The sequence below is a fragment of the Takifugu flavidus genome, chromosome 8, assembly GCF_003711565.1.
Source record: "Takifugu flavidus isolate HTHZ2018 chromosome 8, ASM371156v2, whole genome shotgun sequence".
Classification (NCBI taxonomy): Eukaryota; Metazoa; Chordata; class Actinopteri; order Tetraodontiformes; family Tetraodontidae; genus Takifugu; species Takifugu flavidus.
This window is the reverse complement of record NC_079527.1, coordinates 9,456,477-9,477,578: the sequence shown is the minus strand read 5'-3', so window position 1 is coordinate 9,477,578 and position 21,102 is coordinate 9,456,477. Positions and strand designations below refer to the sequence as shown.

General features: G+C 41.6%; 3 protein-coding genes across 11 annotated transcripts; 1 reads left to right on the top strand and 2 right to left on the bottom strand.

The window, feature by feature from the left end:
- The first annotated feature begins 1,603 nt into the window (after positions 1-1,603).
- On the top strand, positions 1,604-20,883 carry kcna10a (potassium voltage-gated channel, shaker-related subfamily, member 10a). Of its 8 annotated transcripts, none has more exons than XR_008951873.1 (3): positions 1,615-1,829; positions 20,272-20,455; positions 20,534-20,674. XR_008951873.1 is itself a non-coding variant. In XM_057041902.1 (2 exons), exon 2 carries the CDS (start codon positions 6,700-6,702, stop codon positions 8,404-8,406), a length of 1,707 nt encoding a protein of 568 aa, XP_056897882.1. In that variant the 5' UTR covers positions 1,604-1,829; positions 6,555-6,699; the 3' UTR covers positions 8,407-13,047. The 8 variants fall into 8 exon arrangements, 1 of the variants encoding a protein (XP_056897882.1); XR_008951876.1 differs by lacking the exon at positions 1,615-1,829 and adding an exon at positions 16,727-16,809 and having other exon boundaries at positions 20,272-20,397; positions 20,479-20,618; XR_008951872.1 differs by lacking the exon at positions 1,615-1,829 and adding an exon at positions 16,733-16,809.
- On the bottom strand, positions 13,109-16,699 carry pnpla1 (patatin-like phospholipase domain containing 1). Of its 2 annotated transcripts, XM_057041909.1 has the most exons (11): positions 16,495-16,699; positions 16,271-16,361; positions 15,885-16,112; positions 15,577-15,809; positions 15,085-15,150; positions 14,792-15,004; positions 14,481-14,541; positions 14,147-14,386; positions 13,925-14,042; positions 13,725-13,847; positions 13,109-13,638 (listed from the first exon to the last, which is right to left on the bottom strand). In XM_057041909.1, exons 2-11 carry the CDS (start codon positions 16,326-16,328, stop codon positions 13,485-13,487), a joined length of 1,494 nt encoding a protein of 497 aa, XP_056897889.1. In that variant the 5' UTR covers positions 16,329-16,361; positions 16,495-16,699; the 3' UTR covers positions 13,109-13,484. The 2 variants fall into 2 exon arrangements, with proteins under 2 accessions (XP_056897889.1, XP_056897890.1); XM_057041910.1 differs by lacking the exon at positions 16,271-16,361.
- etv7 (ETS variant transcription factor 7) lies at positions 17,660-21,070 on the bottom strand. Its single transcript, XM_057041917.1, has 9 exons — positions 20,877-21,070; positions 20,609-20,743; positions 20,363-20,527; positions 20,130-20,291; positions 19,400-19,498; positions 19,137-19,283; positions 18,687-18,829; positions 18,491-18,591; positions 17,660-18,401 (listed from the first exon to the last, which is right to left on the bottom strand). Exons 2-9 carry the CDS (start codon positions 20,715-20,717, stop codon positions 18,242-18,244), a joined length of 1,086 nt encoding a protein of 361 aa, XP_056897897.1. The 5' UTR covers positions 20,718-20,743; positions 20,877-21,070; the 3' UTR covers positions 17,660-18,241.
- Between the last annotated feature and the right edge of the window lie 32 nt (positions 21,071-21,102).

The following is a 21,102-nucleotide window of genomic DNA, read 5'->3' as shown; positions in this document are numbered from 1 at the left end:
TCAGATGAATCATTCAGAAACCACAGTGGGTTTTCAGAAATGGGTCACCTGGGAAGGTAAAGCTTTGAAAATGAAGATCGTTTCATCCGTCGATACAGACGTCTTATCAAAGTCACAAATAGCCCTGGAGACTTTCTCAGGAGAACACTCCTTCAGAGTGCACGTACCACTCACATGAAGAGGAATAGGGGGCCCTCAACGGGCGCACTGGAGATTTCTGGGATTTGGGACCTGGTTCAAGGGCACTGCAGCAATGTCCTGGCACCTCTGTGATGATTTTCTTGGCAACTCAGATGTGATTCTGGACACTGGTCACAGGTGCATTTTGTGTGAAAACACAAGAACATTTTCCCAAAAAACAATAAAAAAAAGCACATGACTATGGGCAGATTCTGTCCAGATTCTGTATTCTCGACCACTTTCTCCCTTTCGGGGTGACAGGGAGGGTGCACATATGGGCGAAGGCAGGCTACACACACATACAGCACACACACTCACACATAATGAAAATCTACAGTTAATCTACAGATTTGTAGAATATCTTGTTATATTTCTGTTTTCAATCCATGTAAAATGCACAGCTGGAAATCAGGGACTGCGAGCATCAATGCTTTAGGCCTGATGATCCTTTGCCTCCCCCGTCTGAGGTGTTAAGGGTGAGTCCATGACGGAGACATTCATTTTAACTGTTGTGGTTATAATATCAATAATATAATACCAATACAATGAGTGTAGATGACCTTTGGGAAGTACCTTATAAGAGATAGAGAGGTGGCTCCAGCGGAGCTGTTGTGGGTTGAGGGTTGGTCAGTCTGACCATATTGGACATAAACTGTGCTCTTCCTTACATCAAAGCCACAATCCACTTATTTAGTCTACTGCACATACAACCTCAGACTTATTCAATCATACACTATGACCGTGACCTGATCATGACCTTTTGCCTGAAATCAATCTAGGGACATAAAGGGCAGATTTTTTTTTCAGACCAAGTATCATCTGACACACATAAACCCCGTCATTATTCATTGATTTATACAGATCCTGACAGTGAGCCTGAAATCCAGAGGTAGAAACCAAAAAGCCCAACACTCACTTGCCTTGTTGGGTCGGAGGATGGCTGCAATACCCACATTGGTCACTAGAGGACAGTGTCTGCCCGAATTACTTGATTTCAGCGTTCGATGTTGGGCAGGTGAATATGATGCAGGGCCGGTCGTGTGAAATACAGCTTCTTATTTAGAAGAGCCATCTAATCAGATATAAACGTTCAACGCGATGCCAAATTGCCTGCATCCCTCAAAAGCAGCTCAACCGCAGCAGTTTTCAACAATCCGAAGTGACATTTCCCAATTGAGGTGCATCGAGCAATTGTCAGAAACGCAGCTCTTAATTAAGAGGAAAACTGTGGGTTTTTAAGGAAAGCTCGTTTGGACAATGTAAAATATCTGTAAGGCAGTCTGTAAGCTTTAGGAAAAAGACAGATTTAATCCCTTAAATCCCCTCTTTGCTCTTCTCCTCTCTCCTGTCCAGACACAGCGACGCGTGTTTGGTTAGAAGAAATAAATAAAAACAAGGACACCCCCCCCCCAAATAAAAAAACGGGGAGGAATTGGCCAAATTAATCGTAATCGTGTAATCACGTGGGTATATCACTGTCACATCTGGCACCAGGGTGATTGGCCGGCCGGTGCGGTCAGGCCGGGGGTAACATGACGCGCTCCTCTGTGGTCCGTTCATCAACTGCGCGCCATGACTCCGGCACGGACACAGCAGCAAAGTTAAACCACCGGAGCCCGAAACTTTATAGGACTGTGACGGCAGTGCAGGTAGGCCGTTTGCCACTCCTCCAGGCTATACAGGGCAGATGTGAGTGTGAGATGCAGGTTTTCTTTTTCCTTAAGCCATGTCGTGGATGCTTTGAAGGCTCTGTCAGAAACAAAGAATGAGGGTTCTTATGGGGGAATTCAAATGCCATTTAAGTAATGTCACAAATCTGCAGGCCAGAGGAAGTGCAGATAAAGAATAAACTACTGCTGGGGGGGGGGGGGGGGGGGGACCCCGAATGTGCCCAAAACTGAAAGACGGTACAATTCAGCCAGGCTCACAATTGACCAGTTTTGCGAAGACAATTCTTGCTTGAGAGAGAGAGAGAGAGAGAGAGAGAGAGAGAGAGAGAGAGAGAGAGAGAGAGAGAGAGAGAGAGAGAAGAGAGAGAGAGAGAACCCAGATGGACATTATTTCTGTATTTGGACAAAAAAAGGCACCAAAAAATGATTCATGTAAGTGAGTGGAACTTATTCTTGGGGTGGGAGACACTGGGATAAATGAGAGAACATCAGTTTTTGAGGTCACATGAAAGGCTAATATTTAACCTTTGACAGACTGACCTTTTCTCGTGGGGGGAGAGATAATGACACCTGTTCTCTGTAAAGACCAATGACTTCTGGAGGGACAGTGACTTTTGCCACTGCGACACTTATTGAAAAGTGCTCTGGGTCTGTGCAAGGTTTAGAACCTGATAGGTATCTCGGAACTGATCAGCACCCCGAGTTAACTTAAACTTGGTTTTCAAAGAACTGTTGTTATTTAAGGCAAAATTCGAAAGACTCAGCATTGCAGATTGACTGGAGTCCATGTATCAAATTTGAGTAATGTTATAAAAGTAAATCTACTGTTTTCTCAGTTCAGGAAACACGTTTGAATTCAGGAAATAGATACAGGAAGTGTTTGATTTGCCATTAAGCGATCTGGGCTGCCCTGTGCTCATCCTCTAATTTGTGTGTGTGTGTGTGGGTGTGGGTGTGTGGGTGTGTGGGTGTGTAAGAGGGAGATGTTTTCCCAGCTGCTGTGTTAAGTTCTTGGCCTGGAGCCTGCGGACACAATCATGTTCCCCTCAGCAGCTTAATTTAAGAATACCTCAGAGCGGCTGCACAGAGACCCCAAATCTGCCTCCAACCATCATGGTGGAAATCGCCCAAGTGCCGTTTCATCAATGCATTGCTCTGACATTTTGATTTTTTAATGTTTTCAATAGACCCTCAGCTGGTGGTCATCACTTTCATGTATTTATTGTGGTCAGGGTCAGTGTGGTTGACAAATGTCTTCACATCTGGAACCTCTGGAGTCAGATAGTGCTGCGAATAGAAAATGTGAATTGATTTTCTTTAAAGGATCCTCGTTACCCACCATAAGTCTAAAGTTACTTTTGTTTAAAGAGATGCTCTGTTATCTGCAACACACTAAACGATTAACACTAACTAGTGCTTGATGATTAAAGTTAGATTTCCTGTTTTGAAAATTCATTTTACATTTTGTAAAAACAGTGTTTCAACAATATATACATAAGATTTGTACAAGAATCCAGTCCTGTGTGAGTAGATCAAGACAGTGCGAGACACATGCCATGGCATTTTGGAAACAGAAAGGCAATATCAAAAATACAAAATAATAGTTATTAATATGTTCACACATGTTATACATTCAACACGCTCTGTCTCTCATTCTCTCACACACACACATGCAAAACACGCACACTCACAGATCTTTTTGGACAAAATATGTTTGGCTCCATTTTACAAGCTTCATTATCAAATGGACGGTTATTATTCAGTGATTTATGAGGGCAGAAGATGGAAGAGAGGTTAATATCCTACAAAGCTGCTCTTCCGATATTTGGTAATTAAAAATACATTTTAAAACCCCATCTGTGCAACTGAAACGTGTGAATATGACTAATTGTGTGTGTGCGTGTATTAACATCTGCACAGTATAAAAATAAGGGTGTTGCTTTATGTGATAGCTTGCTGGTACTGTGCTGATCTGACAGAAGAATCCACTCTGTTCACAATGCCAAGCCGCCTCCTCTGTATTAATGTACTCGATAGGTCAAAAACTGCCCGTGCACATTCGGAAATCTCACCCCACATCATGGAGGATCACAGTGCCAACTGTCCTGTATTGACTCTCAATTTAAGCACAGATGTCTTCAGTTCTAAGGTCGTCTGTCGTGCTCATTCCCAAACACGATGAGTGACGTTCATAAAATTAGTCCAAGCTCAATTTAATCTTCAGTAAACCAGTCAGTGGTCAACTGTTGAGTTTTATGTGCAGCTCAGGAATGTGCATGTGATGAAGTTGGGAGAGAGTTTTGGCAAATGTTGCCATCAGTGCTGAAACACTGACGCACAGAGGCTGTCTTTTACTGTCTCTTCAAGCGTCTAAGCATGTTTGCTGCGGTCTCACCTTGCCTTGTCACTTGAGATGCATGTTGAGACAAGGTGAAAACAGCCCCAGATATTGCATTCAAAGCTGTCCAATACGGATTAGCTTGTAGCTAAGCCTCCACAGAGCTGCCTGAACATCTGTTCGCGCTTTCACACATGTGACAAAGCCACAGAGGTAAGTTTAAAACCTACGCCAGCACGGCACACGATGTGGTAACATATTTCTGTTACATATATCCTTATAATCTCAAAGCTTTTGCCACATACACACATACAAAGTGTTGACCCGTTTATGTGTTTGTTATCAGGAATGTTATCTTACAGATTTCTCCCACTATTGACTCCCCAGAGTATTAATAGCTTGACAGGAATAGTTGGACTGCCGCGGCCTGGCCCGGGCCCCATCTGACACCTCTGTTTTGTGCCGTCCTAACATGAGTCAAGGTCACACAGTCTGTGCAGAAATATTTGGCCTCATGCTATTGAGCATAACTGCTCATGTTTCCACGCACATGGGCCCATAATTACAGTATCTACATTTCTATCTATCTAACTGTTGCTAAACTGAGCTACAACAGCACTGAGATGATGCGTATGAGAAGGCTGGGACACCATAATGGCACCTTTCACATTTACACCCATGTATTTACAAATGTATAAGAACATGTATTTGACAAGATATATAAATTGGGTCATGAAGGTAAACAGGTTGACAAGACTGGGAAGATGCTCCACAGTAGGTGTTACCACATCCTTTCAGAATTGTCGTGCATGACCAGCATGAGAACACGGAGTGTATTCAGAAATGAAACCATCTTGAACTCTTTAGGATTACAATGTAGAAGCTAAAAATAGAGTTCAATGAAAGTTCAAGGGAAAGCTTGAGATACACGTCTACCTGTGTTACCTTCAGGGTCACGTCGACATAAACTTGCAATACTTGTGATGTCAAACAACAGATATGAATAAAACACCTGTGCGTACACTTTCACTTGTTACATATTGAGTACAAAATTGCTAATTCTACAAGAAAAATGGGGGCATTTTTTGGAATTGAGGACACTTTGGCTGGTCCGCACAACTTCAAAGGACTGTTTAAGGGTTAAGTCCCAGTTGTAGGTTTGAAGTTACAATTGGGTTAGGGTTAGTGTTTGTGTGTGTGCGTGTGTGTGTGTGTGCGTGTGTGTGAGAGAGAGAGAGCTGGGGATCTGATTGCATTGTCTTTAAACACATCATCCAGATCATTGCGAGATAACGCAACATGCTCTCTCTCTCTCTCTCTCTCTCTCTCTCTCTCACTCACTCACTTACACACATGTGCATGCTATACAATATAAATGCCATTGCCACCTTTCTCTGTTTGCCTGTGTATATGTGCGCATGTGGCCTTATAGGCCAGGTCTGGTTTCTAGTTCAGCATTGGGTTACTCCATGTCCTCTGTGACAAATGAGTCATTCTGATGCCAATTGAGGACATTGCTCAACAGCTAACAGTGGTGGAACTTGTGGGGAGAAGCGTTTCCTAGAATTTTACTGTAACTAAAGCCATCATCCAGACCAAATGCTAAACAAGGTAAGGTGTGTGTTTGTTTATTTGTGGGGGAAATTTATACTGAGGGTTTCAAATCCATGTATACCAGAATAAACTGGTTTATAAGCAAAAATAAATAAAACTCTTGTCTTTAGCACAACTGAGTCAACTCCAATAACCCCAATAACTGTTCACAGCAGCATCCCAAATTGTTTTGGAAAGTGTTTGTTGATTGGAAAGTGTTTATTCCTTGATGTGACTTTTCTTGTGACGTGTTCTCCTGGGAAACTGCTGTCCCAGATTGTGAGCTTAGCTAATGAAGAATACAGAGCCTGGTCCAGATGTGCTCTTCCTGTGGTGTTATGAAATAGTTTTCATTAATTGCTGGTCGATTGTTACTATGTACAATGGCCTGAACTTGATATATACATATTGCAATTTATATACGCAATCAAGACTTGGAGCCTGTGTCTTGATCTGGCCCTTCTATTGCTGACCAACAGGTTAATTACATGCTAGCCACAGATTCCCTGTGCTGCCCTCGCCTTTAACCGACAGTATTTTGAATGTGCTGTTTGATTCAGTTTTAAATATGTTTGTTTTGGTTTTTGAGGGGTTTGGTTGTTGGTCTTATTAAGTATAAGAAAGTTCAGAAGGTGCACACTGTCAGTAAATACGAAGTCTTTGCAGCAGCTTTCTGATGCCCCATATTGTTCATCTGGAACAAACGATCACAAAACAAATCACTTTAAGAAGCACTGATGCCTTTTTTCTGTCATTTTTCTTTTGTTCACCAGGATAAAGAGAGAATAAAGAGGGACATTCCTGATTTGCCAAAGCCGGTTATGTTCATCCTGGTTGCTGCACCCTCCATCTGTCCCTCTGTATATGTGATAGCCTCATCCCAGTGTCTCAAGGCCTCGCACTGGCTGTGGAACAGCCATGGATGTAGCCTTGGTGAACTTTGAGAGTCTGGATGAGTTCAGCGAATGCCTGGAGAATGAGAGTTATCCTAACATGACCACAGCTCTCACAGTGGACATGTCCCAGGAACACAGCAGCCCGGGAAGCAGCTACCTTCTACAGGCCTCACCCTTCCACTACAGCCATGCCTCTATGTGGGGATCCACCTCATCTTCACCAGCACCACATTCACAAATGCTCGGGGTTCCCTCCCAAACTACAAAGGTGCAAACGCCAAGCCGGAGGGGCCGCAGTGACTGCACCAGCATCATCTCTAACTGGAAGCTACTGCTGAACAGTGAAGGCATGACAGAGAGTGAGACCATCTTCAACCAGCTCGCCAAAGAGTGTTACGAGGACCTCTTTATAGACAAGCGAGGGCTCGACGACGGAGAACAGAAAGTCATCATTAACATCGCTGGTCTTCGATTCGAGACGCAGCTCAAAACCTTGGACCAGTTTCCTGAGACCCTGCTCGGCGATCCCTCAAAGAGGATGGACTACTTTGATCCAATGAGAAATGAATATTTTTTTGATCGGAACCGGCCCAGCTTTGACGGGATCTTATATTACTATCAGTCAGGGGGTAAAATCAGACGTCCTGCTAACGTTCCCCTCGACGTGTTTGCAGATGAAATTGTTTTCTATGAGCTTGGGAATGACGCCATGGAGCAGTTCAGAGAAGACGAAGGATTTATCAAGGATGTCAAAATTCCTTTACCTGAAAATGAAGTCTACAGGCAATTCTGGCTCCTCTTTGAGTACCCGGAAAGTTCCAATGCGGCCCGAGGTGTGGCACTGGTGTCTGTTTTGATTATTGTCATATCCATCATTATTTTCTGTATAGAAACTCTTCCGGAATTCCATGACGACCGAAACTCAGTCGTGCCCATAATGATACATCCATTCAACCAATCCATAGTCCATTCTTCTTCGACAGCCCCGGCCATCTTTGATCCCTTCTTCATTCTGGAGACGGCTTGCATTGCATGGTTCTTTTTTGAGCTGTGTGTTCGATTTTTGGTCTGTCCCAGCAAGAGAGACTTCTTCCACAACCTCATGAACATTATTGACATCGTATCCATCATACCTTATTTTGTTACTGTGGTAACAGAAATACTCACAATGCCAGAAGCAAGCTCTGGGCAGAACATGTCTTTGGCCATTCTTCGCATCATCCGCCTGGTTAGAGTGTTCCGTATTTTCAAACTCTCACGTCATTCCAAGGGGCTGCAGATCCTGGGACAGACCCTGAAGGCCAGCATGCGCGAGCTCGGTTTGCTCATTTTCTTCCTCTTCATTGGAGTCATCCTCTTCTCCAGCGCTATCTACTTCGCAGAGGTCGACGAGCCAAACACGCAGTTTGTCAGCATACCCGACGGCTTCTGGTGGGCTGTTGTAACCATGACTACTGTCGGTTATGGGGACATGTGTCCCATCACCTTGGGGGGCAAAATGGTGGGCACACTCTGTGCCATCGCGGGAGTGCTGACCATTGCTTTGCCCGTCCCTGTCATTGTTTCCAACTTTAACTACTTCTACCACAGAGAGACAGAAGCCGAGGACAAGTGGCCCCTGGCTGATGCTGTTGAGCAAGCCATGAATACTGAACCCGAAATCAGTAAGGGCAGCAAACTGTCACTCAGCCGAGCCAACGGCATCTGGGAGTGTAACAAACAGAGATGAATAAAGTGAGATAATGTTCAAAACAGAACACAAAGGCCGACAGACTGGAAGGAACCGCTGTGAATTCCATCAACGAGTGGTCCCGTGTGGTCCATGAACATGTTTTCCATAAGAAGTGAATACATTAGTATGTACATACAGGATGGGCTGTAGTTTGGTGCAGTGTAGACAACTTCATTAACCCTGATCTAAGCTCCTGATTATTGTTAGTATGTATTTTTAATGTTTTACCTCTGCCTTGGAGGTTATGTGGCAGCTGGAATCTATCTGTCTCTTTGTGAACAAAATAACTCCAAAAGATATGAACACGTTTTATTGAAACTTTTCGAAAATGATGACAATAGCCATAGGAACAGATCATTTAATTTTGGTGATGTTCCGGGTTTAGGGATGACTTTCTTCCAAGGATCATAGTTCAAGATCAAAGGCCAAGTGCTGTTGATCATAAAGCAATTACAATGTTATGCAACCTTGTATTAATACTGTCTATATACTGACTGGCCAGTCAGTATAGACAGTACACTACACAAGTACACCTTGCTAGTCAAAGGTTCAAACACTTTTTGCCTTCAGAATACTTACCCTAACTTCAACAAGTTGTTGGATACATTCTTTAGAGATTTTGGTCCATACTGACATGATAGGATCACACCATTGCTGCAGATTTGTGGGCTGCACATCTATGATATGCATCTCCTCTTCCACCACATCCCAAAGGAGCTCTACTGGACTGTGAATTGATAACTGTGGTGGCCACTTTTGTACAGTGACCTCATTTTAATGTTCCACTAACCGGTTAAATGTGATTTGCGCTTTGTGACATGGTGCATTATACTTCGTAAGTAGCCGTTGGAAGAAGGATACAACTGTGGTTGCAAAACAATACAGCTTAAATAATGCTTAGTTGGTACCAAGAGGCCCAAAGTGCGTCAAGAAAATACCCGCAAAACATAACACCACCAGTACCATTGATACAAGGCAGTATGGATCAATGCTTTTGTGTTGTTTATGTGAAATTCTTACTATACCATCTGAATGTAGCAGCTTTCCAGTTTTGGTGAGCCTGTGCCAATAGTAACCTGACTTTCCTGTTCTTATCAGACAGGAGTGGCACCGGTTTGGTCTTTTGCTGCTGTAGGCCATCTTCTTCAAAGTTAGATGTGCGGTGTGTTTAGAGCTGGTATTCTGCATTCCTCAGTGGTCATTTGAGTTACTGTTACCATTCTGTCATCTCGAGCCAGCCGGCCCATTCTCCTTTGACCTCTCACATTAACGAGGCATTTGTTATTCACTGATATCTTCTCTTTTCCTGACCTAGCAAATCCTAGTTGTCCGTGTAAAAAGTTTCTAAAATAATAGCCCATCAGGCACCAACAGCTCTTAAATCCCCTTTCTTCCCCATTTTGATGCTGGGTTTGACCTTCTGTAAGTTGTCTGGATCACGTCTACATGCTTAAATGCACTGAGTTGTGACTTGCTCGGGAGCTTTTTGTGTTTTCAAGCATGTGAGTAGGTGGACCTAATACCTACCTCTGGTGAGGTATACATACTATACTATACTATACTATACTATACTATACTATACTATACTATACTATACTATACTATACTATACTACACTATAGTGCAGGGAGAAGGTCTCTGCTCTCTGAGTGCTTTTCCAGTTTTAAAATGTCTTATTCTTTTTAGTTGAAACAGATACATACATAATATTACACATAATCAGTAGTATATTTGGTAGTTCTAATTTCAGCTCTTACTACAATCTACTCCTACTCTTTTTTATTTATTCTCTATCCATGACTGTTTAACTGAAATTCAAACTGTAAGCTTTAATTAGTTTTAGAAGACAAGGGCAAGAGGCAAAAAAATAATCATAGTTTGATCTTTAGAATGTTCATTTTTAAATGTGCTTTTATAACATTTTTGTCCCAGCTGTGCAAGAATTACTGGAAGGTGGAATATTTAACATGTCTATTGGGATCCAGGAAATTGACCTCAGAATAAATGTCTTGTGTGAAGTTTGCGCAAAAAAGATTTATTGAAATGTGTTTTGAAATTGAAATGTGATGCAACAGTTTGGAAAAGTTGAGTATGAATATCTGTCCAACATTCTGCCTTTTAAATTTTACTTCTTGCTTCTTTCAGTTCATTGTTAACTTAGCTTAACATCATTCAAGACTCAGTCAATGCATTATTAAGCATAAAATTCCCTTGATCATGGTCACATCTCTTATCTTGATATATCTTCTATATGATTATTTTATATATTTGTCAATGCCTTATCTTAAAACTTCCCGTCCCTTTCATGCATGTCTCTCAGAAAAGATTTGTGCATACTGGCTGTATCCAGATTCTTTATCAATACTACAGGATCCTTTTAATCCGTGTTGAAAACTGATATAACACTTACTTTTAATTTACAAAAGCAAACTGCAAAATTCTGATGTATATTTTTCAAAATGCTACGTCAGGGTTCAGTGTTCTAAGCCTGCAGTAACAGCTGTATTTCTGTTGAAATGAGCCTCAAACTCAAAAAAAAAAAAATCCTCTGAAATATTAAATCCAGATATTACATCGTATCGCTGAGGATTTAAACAGCTTTTGATATTAATCCCGCAGTCTCTTTCTGGTGATTTATCGAGAATGTGTGTGTGTGTGTGTGTGTGTGTGTGTGTGTGTGACTGTGTGTGCGTTGTGGCAGGGGGTGGGGGGTTTCCAATATTTTGAAATCCTTACTACATTAATTCCACAGAGACAACATTATCAGACATTTATCTAGCCTTTTAATCTTGGGTTTCTCTACTCTACATGTTACTTCCAACATTGAAGGTATCTTGCAGACTGCATTTTTAATAATTTGTAACGAGTAAATATGAACGCTTTCAGTTTGACATTTCCCCTCAAGTGATAGTGTTTCGACAGAAGTTAGTATGTGATTAATAGTTAAAAGAAAAGATTGGCCACAGTGATTATGAAAGACAGGAAAGGACAGAAAGTGATCTTTTTTTTAAATTATTCATTTCATCAAAGTTGGACTTTGGGTTTGGAGATCAAGGATGGGGAAAATAGGGAGGCGAAGGAGGTAGATTAGACAGAAAACTGACAATCTGTTGTTGTTTTTTATAAACACACACCCACAAACACACACACATACACACAGGTTCATTACACTATTCCGGCTGTCCTGTGAGACCCAGCAACATCTGTTAAGGTTTGTTGATTAAGGGATGAGGATTAATCTAAATTATCCCGCGCAAATTGCCCACAGACAAACACAGAGTAGATGTTACTTATATAAGGCATGAGGTATCTTAAGGTCAAGAGCTTTCTGAAGTATTTTTCATAATTACATTTTTATATTTGCAAAACATGCCTGGAAACAGCGTGTTGCTGGGAAGTTGCTTGACCCAGAGGTGCATGTTGATGCAGTGGTTGAGGACTCTTTTAATGGACACAGTCTCCACATGTCAGTTGGTAAAGGTCACTTAAAGGTAACTGAAAAGGTCACGCTCATTTCTCATTGTGCTCTGTCTCTATCAAATCAGCCAGTCTGCACGGCCGTCTGTCCCCCAGCTCGCGCTTCTGCTTACAAAGCATCCGAATCGTATACTTCCATTCATATTCCCACCTGCGTTAACAGCTCCACTCACACATTGCTCTTTCCTGAGATTATAATGGCAGAACTCCCACATCTGGTCTCATAAAGCCCCTGCTTTACGAGACCAGCTGTTCGGTGACTGACTGGCTGGATCAGTGGCTGGTGTGGGACAGCAGCAGATTTATCCCCATGATTATATAAAAGAATCATTCCCCAGGTAACACACATCTGTACAAGGCCAATATTAAACACTACATGTAAGAAAATTCCGTGAAAATTAAAACTCTGGACTTATTGTGTTATTATGGTGTCATTATAACCGTTGGGTTCATGTTGTGGTTAACTTGTGGTTAACTTGGGGGGATATGGATGTGAGTAGGTATATGAAAACATGGTTTTATTTATTTAAAATGCAGAGAAAACTAGAGATTGTGTAGTAATCAGTGTGGTGGGATGGTTGATATCCAGCTTGCGCTGTTGAAAATCACAGTTCAGTCTGCGAGGTCCCTCGGGGTTCTGTCAGTGGGATCCTGTATGTTCTCTGTGGAGACATGATTCCTGGCCTCTAAGAGCTGCCATCAATCCTGCCTTTGTGCAGCACATATGTCTGATCATATAATATACAGCACATTATATGATCAGAGGAGTGTTGGGATCAAAAGCAAAAAAGGGAAAATTTTGTGATATCTGTATTAAATTGAATTTGTTTGATGCTTTAGCTGATTACACAAGAAATCTCACACTGCCTGTGTAACATGAAGTCCAGTCAAGTTTGTGACTGTAAAGTAAAAGAGTGCATCCTCCAAATAGCACATCACAGGACTCACAGTCACATCTCCTGTGTAAATCAAATTAGCTGTGCTGCTAATTAGCCCCCTGCAGCTGCACCCAGGAGTGATTTCACAATGCAACCTCATACATGTTCCTTTATACACAAGTCAGCTGATGAACATCTACTCTCACTTCCTGGTTACAGAGTCGACCTCATAAATGCATAATCTTGTTGAAGGTTGCCATATTTAAATGCTATCCAAATGAAAGCATTGTTTGTTTGTTTTTCCTGAATGAAAATAACAGACACGTATGACACACAAAAAACTTTTTTTTTATGTGTTTACTTTATCTTCCAGTTATTTGTCATTGAAACAAGTTAAACAGTCTAGATCCTGAAATATTCTGATTATATTCTGATTATATTTTCTTCGTTAAATGCAGGTTAAACTTAATCCATGCCAACAATTAACACTTTTATGAAACAAATAAATATATTTTTTGTGTCCGTTGCTTATCAGCATTGTCAATACAGTATACACAGACACACGTCTGTTCAGCAGTAAACATAACATTTTCTTTTTAGAGGCACACATACATGGAATAAATACACTCTTGTAGCTTAAATAATTATTAATGAACCTTGACGATTGAATCGTCTGAAATATGATGACCTTCACAGTTTGGAATTCACAGGTAGATAAAATCAAAGTCTTGGTTTTGTAAAACTGGATTCTTGTGGTCTTAGAAGTTTTGCCTGTGTGTCAGGATGCAGGTAAGGTGCAGCCTTCCTCTGCTCCTGTATGGCTGCAAATAGGTGAGGTTTTAGCCACTTGAGAAGCAAAATGAAGGGTATCATCCTGATATAGACAAAAAACAAGACATGGATGTGAGGCATTGAAAAGGACAAGAAAAGGTCATTATTTTTCAAACAATATGCTCTTACCGGTCTTTCAAATTCTTCTCAAGGGTACAGATGAATACGTTGAACATGAAGATTGTCAAGAATCTCAGACATTGATAAGTCCAGAACAATAATTCACATGTCTGCTCATACAACAACTCCAGCCTGAATGACAGAGAATAACAACAATAGCATTTCTAACAGTTTGGTGCGCTGTATTGAGAGTTAAACACTGTAAGTACCTGTGCCTGCCCTGGACTGCAGTGTAATAAGACACCATGACAGGAAGGAACAGGTAGTAGAGGATCCTCGCAGGAAGTCCAAACATACCGAAGTAGGAAACAATGCTTCCCAACAGAGCTAAAGAATATTGAAGAAACCGATTGAATTGCAGTGTGAGCAACTTTCTTTTTTAAAGAAAGTGTTATTTGTGCACCGTAGAATAAATGTTAGTGTGTGTGTACCATTCTTCATCATGCCAAAATGGAAAGAATGATTTCCATTTGTTTTCTGCACCTCAGAGTTGCCTTTCTTCAGACCTGCGACATCTGTAAATGTAGTCAACGCCTCCCTGTCTCCTTCTGTCACCTCCTTTTTTCCCTCTGTCACCTCCTTGTCTGTTTCTCCAGGAACTGATAACTTCTCTTTGTTAGGCTTTAGTGGCCCTTGGAATTCTTCATGCACAGTCAAATATGGGACAAGATCTACACACAGTGGATGGTATGAAGGAATTAAAGCAGCTCAGACTGAGCACCAGAAGGAATTTTAATTCACCCTGAGAAGATAAAGATGTCTCACCTTTGCTGAGGAGGAAATTAATGGCATCTCTGTAGCCGCTTTTGTAGGCCTCTTCCAGAGTCTAATAAGAGGAAGAACAATAATAAAGAGAGCTCATGAAACCTTTAGTATTATCATGCTGCTCTTGAGCATTATTTTGGTCAAAGCATAGCAATAAACCACTCTTAAAATCAATTAAATCCACACACCCATGTTTGTTTTAGTAGTATTTTTTAAAGGGAGTTTATGGGTGTGTTTAGGTTTGAAATTTTTGAAAGGAAACCCAATGAGAAAACAATGTTTAATATTACGGTGAAACATCTCCAACTGACCTCCAAAGCCATGGGGTAGAGAGCATTTATGATCCTGAGAGTGTTGGCAATATTGCCCTTCAATGTGGTTCCGCTCACGACCATGTCCAACATGGAATTTGGGTCTCTGGGACAGATGTCAGTCTCTCCAGAAAACGGACACACAGTCAAGATATCGCTGCAGGACACAGGCAGTACTGGCAGCATGCTAGTGAAGCCTCCGTCTAAATAATGCTGAGATGTAACATCATTAACATTGTGAAACGCATCAAGTATCATCACCAACAAGCAATTTGGGAAACAAAAAAACTCACTACTCCTTTGATGGATGGAGCCGTGATACCACAGTAACCAGGTACAAAGCAGCTACACAGCAAAGCCTAAGAGTGATAAACATGGTAAAAATATAGTTTTGTGATATAATGTCAATAAGAGATGTTGAGGAGGGGAGGCCAGAGAGGAAGAACCTTCAAGCACTGTACATCTAAACACAAACATTTTTTTAAAAAAGTACTCTCGGTCAAAACGGGAAGTTCTAAATAACGGAAGATCAACATCTGAGCCAAAAGGTTTGCTTCAATCAATACAGGATGAAAGATCAAAGGGAGCATTGAACGCTGTTTTTGATACTGAGTAAAGTTAGCTGTTTTAAAAAGCAACAGAATATTTCCTTTGAGGTCAAAGTCAGCTTTGGCACGCCATTCTTTAATTCCTACTCTCATTCTAGTGAGACTGCCTCACCAGCTGCCTCACCAGCCATGTAGCTCATCACACACCACTGATTTTACTGCATAAAACCAACTAACCTGGACTACATCCTCTTTGGACTCAAACTCAGACTTGATGATGAGCTTGCCATCATCCATTCGGGTCATGGCTACAGCAAGACGTCCATTGGCCAGATGGTGTGCGTTTGAAGGAAGATGCTTGTATAAAACCATTTCTAACCAGTGGAGAAGGTTGACTGAGGGGTTAAACGGTCCCAGCATGAAAGCCTTCAATTGTTTAGCAAAGTTAAGCATCTCATCCCGCATGGAGACTGAAACACAGGAAACTTTCAGTGAGAACTCATGCAACAAAGATCTAGGTTTTGCAAAAGAAAGAAGCGTCTCACCCAGGCTGACTTCACAAACGACTGCAGCAGCAACCAGAGACCCTGCAGATACACCCAGGACACACGGTGCTGAGCGGATCTTCCACGGCACGTAATTCAGCAGACACTGGGCAACCCCTAACTGGTAAGTTGCCATGAATCCAGATCCAGAGAAGGAGATGGACGGAGGAACATCTTGATGATGACAACTGAAGACTCCAGGGGCCATTTTGAAAGGTTTCCTAAAACCTGTTTAGGAGAGTGGCAGTGTTCCGTTCTATTTTTGATAGACAAAGCAGGAGCTGGCTGAGGTATCTAGTGGAAACTGGGTGTTGGCTTGAACATCAGACTTTTAATCCAGCCTCAATTGGACACACTTAATTGCTCATAGACATGTGATAGCTTACTAAACAACAGGAAGCTGATTGGAGCTGAACTGGTGCACAGTGACAAGAGTGTTTCCATGGAACATGGAGGAAGGATTGTTTGGTTTGCTTGCTGGATGTGAATCAAACAACAAGAACACAGATAATGAAATGAAATCTAGTCACAGCAGAATAAAAGCATTTAATCAATACTTTCCGATTATTGGTATTAGTCAAGAAGGTTTGCCCCAGAGCCCTCAGCTTACCTTGCTCAAAGGTGACAGGGAAATGTTCTCCGCGCAAATACACTCGATTGAACCATAAAACAGGTTCAGCGCGCTGTTCACAAACACACAATTCGCCAAAAAAATAATAAAAAACAATTTTCTCAAAGTTTCTCAAATGCCATTCCACACAGCTATCTAAGCAAAACTTGAGTTGATCCTTCCGGGAAGTGAAAACGAAAGAAACACTATGTACAACATTGAAAAACAGCAGAGCAGTACGCGTGCGAGGCTCCTCCTCAAAACAACCCTCCGCCCCCGTAACAACTCTGCCTAAATAAGACCGCGACAAACCAGGTAAGCGTTTGTGTAATATCGGCCACGCTTGTCTGTATTTGTCGCCATGGTGTATTTGGATTAAAACTTTTAAATGCCGAATGACAATTGGCTTGAACATCAGACTTTTAATCCAGCCTCAATTGGACACACATAATTGCTCATAGACATGTGATAGCTTACTAAACACAACACATATCAATGACCTTCTGTTAGTTTTACAAGGCTGGTTGCCTTCCTTGTAAAGTACCAAAAATAAAGGAACGTTGCACCAATTCTAAATCAGAATTTGAAATCGGTGCAATATTCTTAACCCCCCCCACCATACCTGTATTTTTATTTCTTGCAAGATTAAATCATAGTGATTTATTCTTTTTAATTAAATATGCAAACTGTCAGGGTTTCTGGGTTGTGTCGGTCGTTGTGCTGCAGGGGTGGTGTGGGGCACAATTGGTGGCAGCTGGCACTGCTGGCGGGCGCACCTGTAGGCAATTTACATCGTGCTGCCTATTTAAGCAGGTTGCGCCTGCCTGTCAGTGCCAGGGTGTCTGCTTGTCTTGTGAGGGTGTCTGTTTGTCTCCCTCGTCTTGTGCTCCTGCTCTGTATCTCCTGGAGGGCCGCTCCAGCTTCGTGTCTCCTGGAGGGCCGCCCCTGTTCCCTGCACCCTCCGCAGTCCTGGAGGGCTGCCTTCATGTTCCTCGTGTGCTCCATGTTCCTTGTGTTCTTTGTGTGCCCCCTCCCCCCTGTAAAGAAAGCTTGTTTGACCATTTTACCACTGTGTCCTGGACTGCGCTCGGGTCCTAGTCAACCCGTCCGTGACAGCAAACTGTCCGACCACATATCTGCTTTTACAAGTAATAAGTGACAAATATTCTTCATCAGCAGTTTTATTTGTACCAGTAATCATGTCACTTTACCTGATTTTCAGCTCAAGTCGAACATAGAACACACAGGACTATGGTTGCTAAGCCAAATGAGTGCAAATCATCCCTTCTTCCTTACAGGGCAATAATCACATGTTGAGCATTCAAATAAATAAATTATACAAACGTATTTTAACAAGCACTTTACAAATGTCACACACGTTGCAAAAATATGATTGTGACCGTTTTTGGTGGAAGCACTGATTTCTTAGCTGTTTTTAGAAAGAACAAAAAAATCACAGTATATATATTTTTTTGATTGATTCTATACATGCATGGGTAATTTTCCGTAAATCAAATCCAAAGAGGAACACACTTAATTAATCAAAAATAGAAAAACATGACAGTTGTGCAATAAAAATCTTTATCCTCTTTTTTTTTTTTTTTGTTATTATTAAGCAACAAAATAGATACAGCAACATTTGATCTGCCTGTTCCAAGCTTTAAATTCTAACATTAGATTTTGGCTCATCTGAAGTTATCAATTCAGCAACTGTATTGATTAAAGAAGATTTAAAAGGCAGCATTTGCTATGGAGGAGGCTGTGGAGATGCACGGTCTGGAGAAACCTCAAAATGATCCTCAGTCAAGTCGTGTGGAGAACTGGGGTCTTGCAAGTTCTCATCCAGAGTGTCTTCATGTATCTTGGATTGAGCGTTAAGATTACCGCTTTTTGGGAGTTTCAAAAACCTTCAAAGAAAGACAGAAGAATTAATGTGTTGTGAGTGTGTTCTTGTAATGAAAATACAGGAGGAAACTGAGCAGCAAAGGACTCAGACCTGAAGAGCAGTTTTTGTCCTCGCTCTTTTTTGATGATGTTCAGCTTGTAGTAGTGTCGTAAAGCACGGGACAACTTCTCATAAGTCATATTGTCTCTGCGCTGTAATATGAGATTTTTCAGTTTAATACAACTTATTTTTTCTGTTTTCTTCTCCATTTTTGCTGGTTTATTCCTTTGTACTGAGGAGCACAGACCTTGTGGTGTCCCCAGAGACGCGCCAGTCCATTTGGGTCCACCACTCTGAATACAAGCCTGTCTTGGTCTTCCCATCGAATGTATTCTTGGTAGCGATTGTCACACAACAGGTGATACACATAGTCCCACAGCAATCTGCACTCTGGTCACGAAAATGGCACATCTCATGTTAATTAGTGTATATAAGTAAAGTTAGAATTTTACTGCAAATTTGGAAATGATGCAGCCACAATTAAGTTTTAAAGTAATCTGTGTTTAATTGTGTAAGAACTGGATCTGATCGGCAATATTAATAACAGAAATTTTCTGTTTTTTCTTTATTTATTTCATCGTAGTGTCGCCTTTAAATTTTTTAAGCAGCACGCCCCCTGGTGGCGAAAGAATATAGATGGAATACTGTTTATAGAGATACTGCAGTTTTTAAAAAAATACAAATAAATCAAAATTACCTGGGATGTGGCCACTGACATCGGGAAGCAATGAGTGTTTTTCTTGGTTTGGTTTGGACAGGTTTAGTGGCTCTTGGGTGACAATCTCACTTTGAGGAGGGATCCCTGCTTGGTTTTGAGGCTCCACAGGAAAAGCTGCTATTACGTCTAAGAGAAAAGGAATATGCGAAAAAAGAGGAGGTGACAGGGACAAAAAATAAAATAAAATCAGCTATGCATGACAGTGAGAACCTGTTGCTGATATTGAGAGGCGTTAGACCCACTAGTGTGTGTAACTGGAGATGGATACATGTAAACGATCACTGGACAATTTCTGACACTTTCCACGGCCTCTGGTTGGCCCGCAGTGGCGGTTACACTTGCTGCAATCAGGGGAAAATGGATGTCAGAGATATGAGTGAAATTAAAAAAACAGCTAAAGTGAAAGCAAAAGTGATTCTACAGTCAAGGAAAGCTTACACTTCACTACTTCTTTTTTCTTTTCTAGGTGCTCCCCACAATCACCCAATGCTTAACTTTGATTTGAAAGGCTGATCAACTAGTGGCACATTCTATCTTTGTGATAGAATGAAATGCAATGAAATGAAAGGATAGAAGGCAAGAAAAGCAATTCTGCACGGAATGTTTTTATATATATATATATAATATATATATATATAATAAAACAAGATAAGATCAGTAAATGTGTACCTGCAAATCAACATGGTTCACCAAAGAAAGACAAAGAATGAAAGACAGCTTACAACAACTTTCAGGCATCTTTATCCCTGTACTAAATGGTTTAATGAATTATAATAATGTACAAACATTATGACTGAATATATGATTACCGCCTACTGCCTTTAACGATGCATTTAATGAGTGAATACTAGTGTCAGCATGATGTGTCTCTCAACCAGGAAGTGCTTCTATTCATATCTGTGTGGAAATTTAATATTACTGACAACTACTGAGAACTGCAGAACATTTAAGTAAATACTCAATCTGACCAACCTTGGCTTTTGCTGCCTGCGGCTGACTCTTGGGCACCCTGAGGAGGGTTCTGGCGACTGACTTTGCCGTCTGCGTTCACGGTCGGGAGTGGATGAGACCTTTTTTGGGGGTTAACCCGCCTTTGCATTTTTACACACTGCAGGATCTCGAACAGGACATCACCTGCAGAAAGCAAAGGATGAAGGTGAGGAGCTAAAGGAGTTGGCGGCCTGTAAATGTGGACATGCATTTACCCGAGCTGGGACAGCGGTGCCTGAAGTCCTCTTTGGTGAGCAGACACAAGGCTCGGCCGTTCATCTCAAAGCGTCCCTTCTCAGGCCGGCGCAGTGAGTATTCCTTCTGTGCCCAGTGGAGCCAGAGAGCAACATCCTCTTTGTCCCACAACGACGGGTTGATTCCTGCAGGTCATTTGAGGTCACACACAAAATGGCTGTTAACAGAGGTCCATGGGGCTACTTTCCCACGAAACAGAGACTCACGCAATCGTCCAGGTAGGCGCCACAGGTCTTCCAGAGTTGGGGGGCTGCCAACAGGAAGCTGATTGGAGCTGAACTGGTGCACAGTGACAGGAGTGTTTCCATGGAACATGGAGGAAGGATTGTTTGGTTTGCTTGCTGGATGTGAATCAAACAAGAACACAACAGATAATGAAATGAAATCTAGTCACAGCAGAATAAAAGCATTTAATCAATACTTTCCGATTATTGGTATTAGTCAAGAAGGTTTGCCCCAGAGCCCTCAGCTTACCTTGCTCAAAGGTGACAGGGAAATGTTCTCCGCGCAAATACACTCGATTGAACCATAAAACAGGTTCAGCGCAGCGCAGGTTCACAAACACACAATTCGCCAAAAAATTAATAAAAAACAATTCAAGTCAAAGTTTCTCAAATGCCATTCCACACAGCTATCTAAGCAAAACTTGATTTGATCCTTCCGGGAAGTGAAAACGAAAGAAACACTATCCTTTTGGAGG

What these genes read in the sequence shown, in the direction of transcription:
- kcna10a (XM_057041902.1), top strand. Translation starts at nt 6,700, where the DNA reads ATGGATGTAGCCTTGGTGAACTTTGAGAGTCTGGATGAGTTCAGCGAA.
- pnpla1 (XM_057041909.1), bottom strand. Translation starts at nt 16,328, where the DNA reads ATGGAAACACTCTTGTCACTGTGCACCAGTTCAGCTCCAATCAGCTTC. An exon ending in CGTTTGTGAAGTCAGCCTGG is followed by an intron (nt 15,810 to 15,884) that starts GTGAGACGCTTC and finishes CCTGTGTTTCAG; the next exon opens with TCTCCATGCGGGATGAGATG. An exon ending in GCAGTCCAGGGCAGGCACAG is followed by an intron (nt 13,848 to 13,924) that starts GTACTTACAGTG and finishes TCTGTCATTCAG; the next exon opens with GCTGGAGTTGTTGTATGAGC.
- etv7 (XM_057041917.1), bottom strand. Translation starts at nt 20,717, where the DNA reads ATGTTCCATGGAAACACTCCTGTCACTGTGCACCAGTTCAGCTCCAAT. An exon ending in GCGCCTACCTGGACGATTGC is followed by an intron (nt 20,528 to 20,608) that starts GTGAGTCTCTGT and finishes AATGACCTGCAG; the next exon opens with GAATCAACCCGTCGTTGTGG. An exon ending in CGCAGGCAGCAAAAGCCAAG is followed by an intron (nt 19,499 to 20,129) that starts GTTGGTCAGATT and finishes CCCTGATTGCAG; the next exon opens with CAAGTGTAACCGCCACTGCG.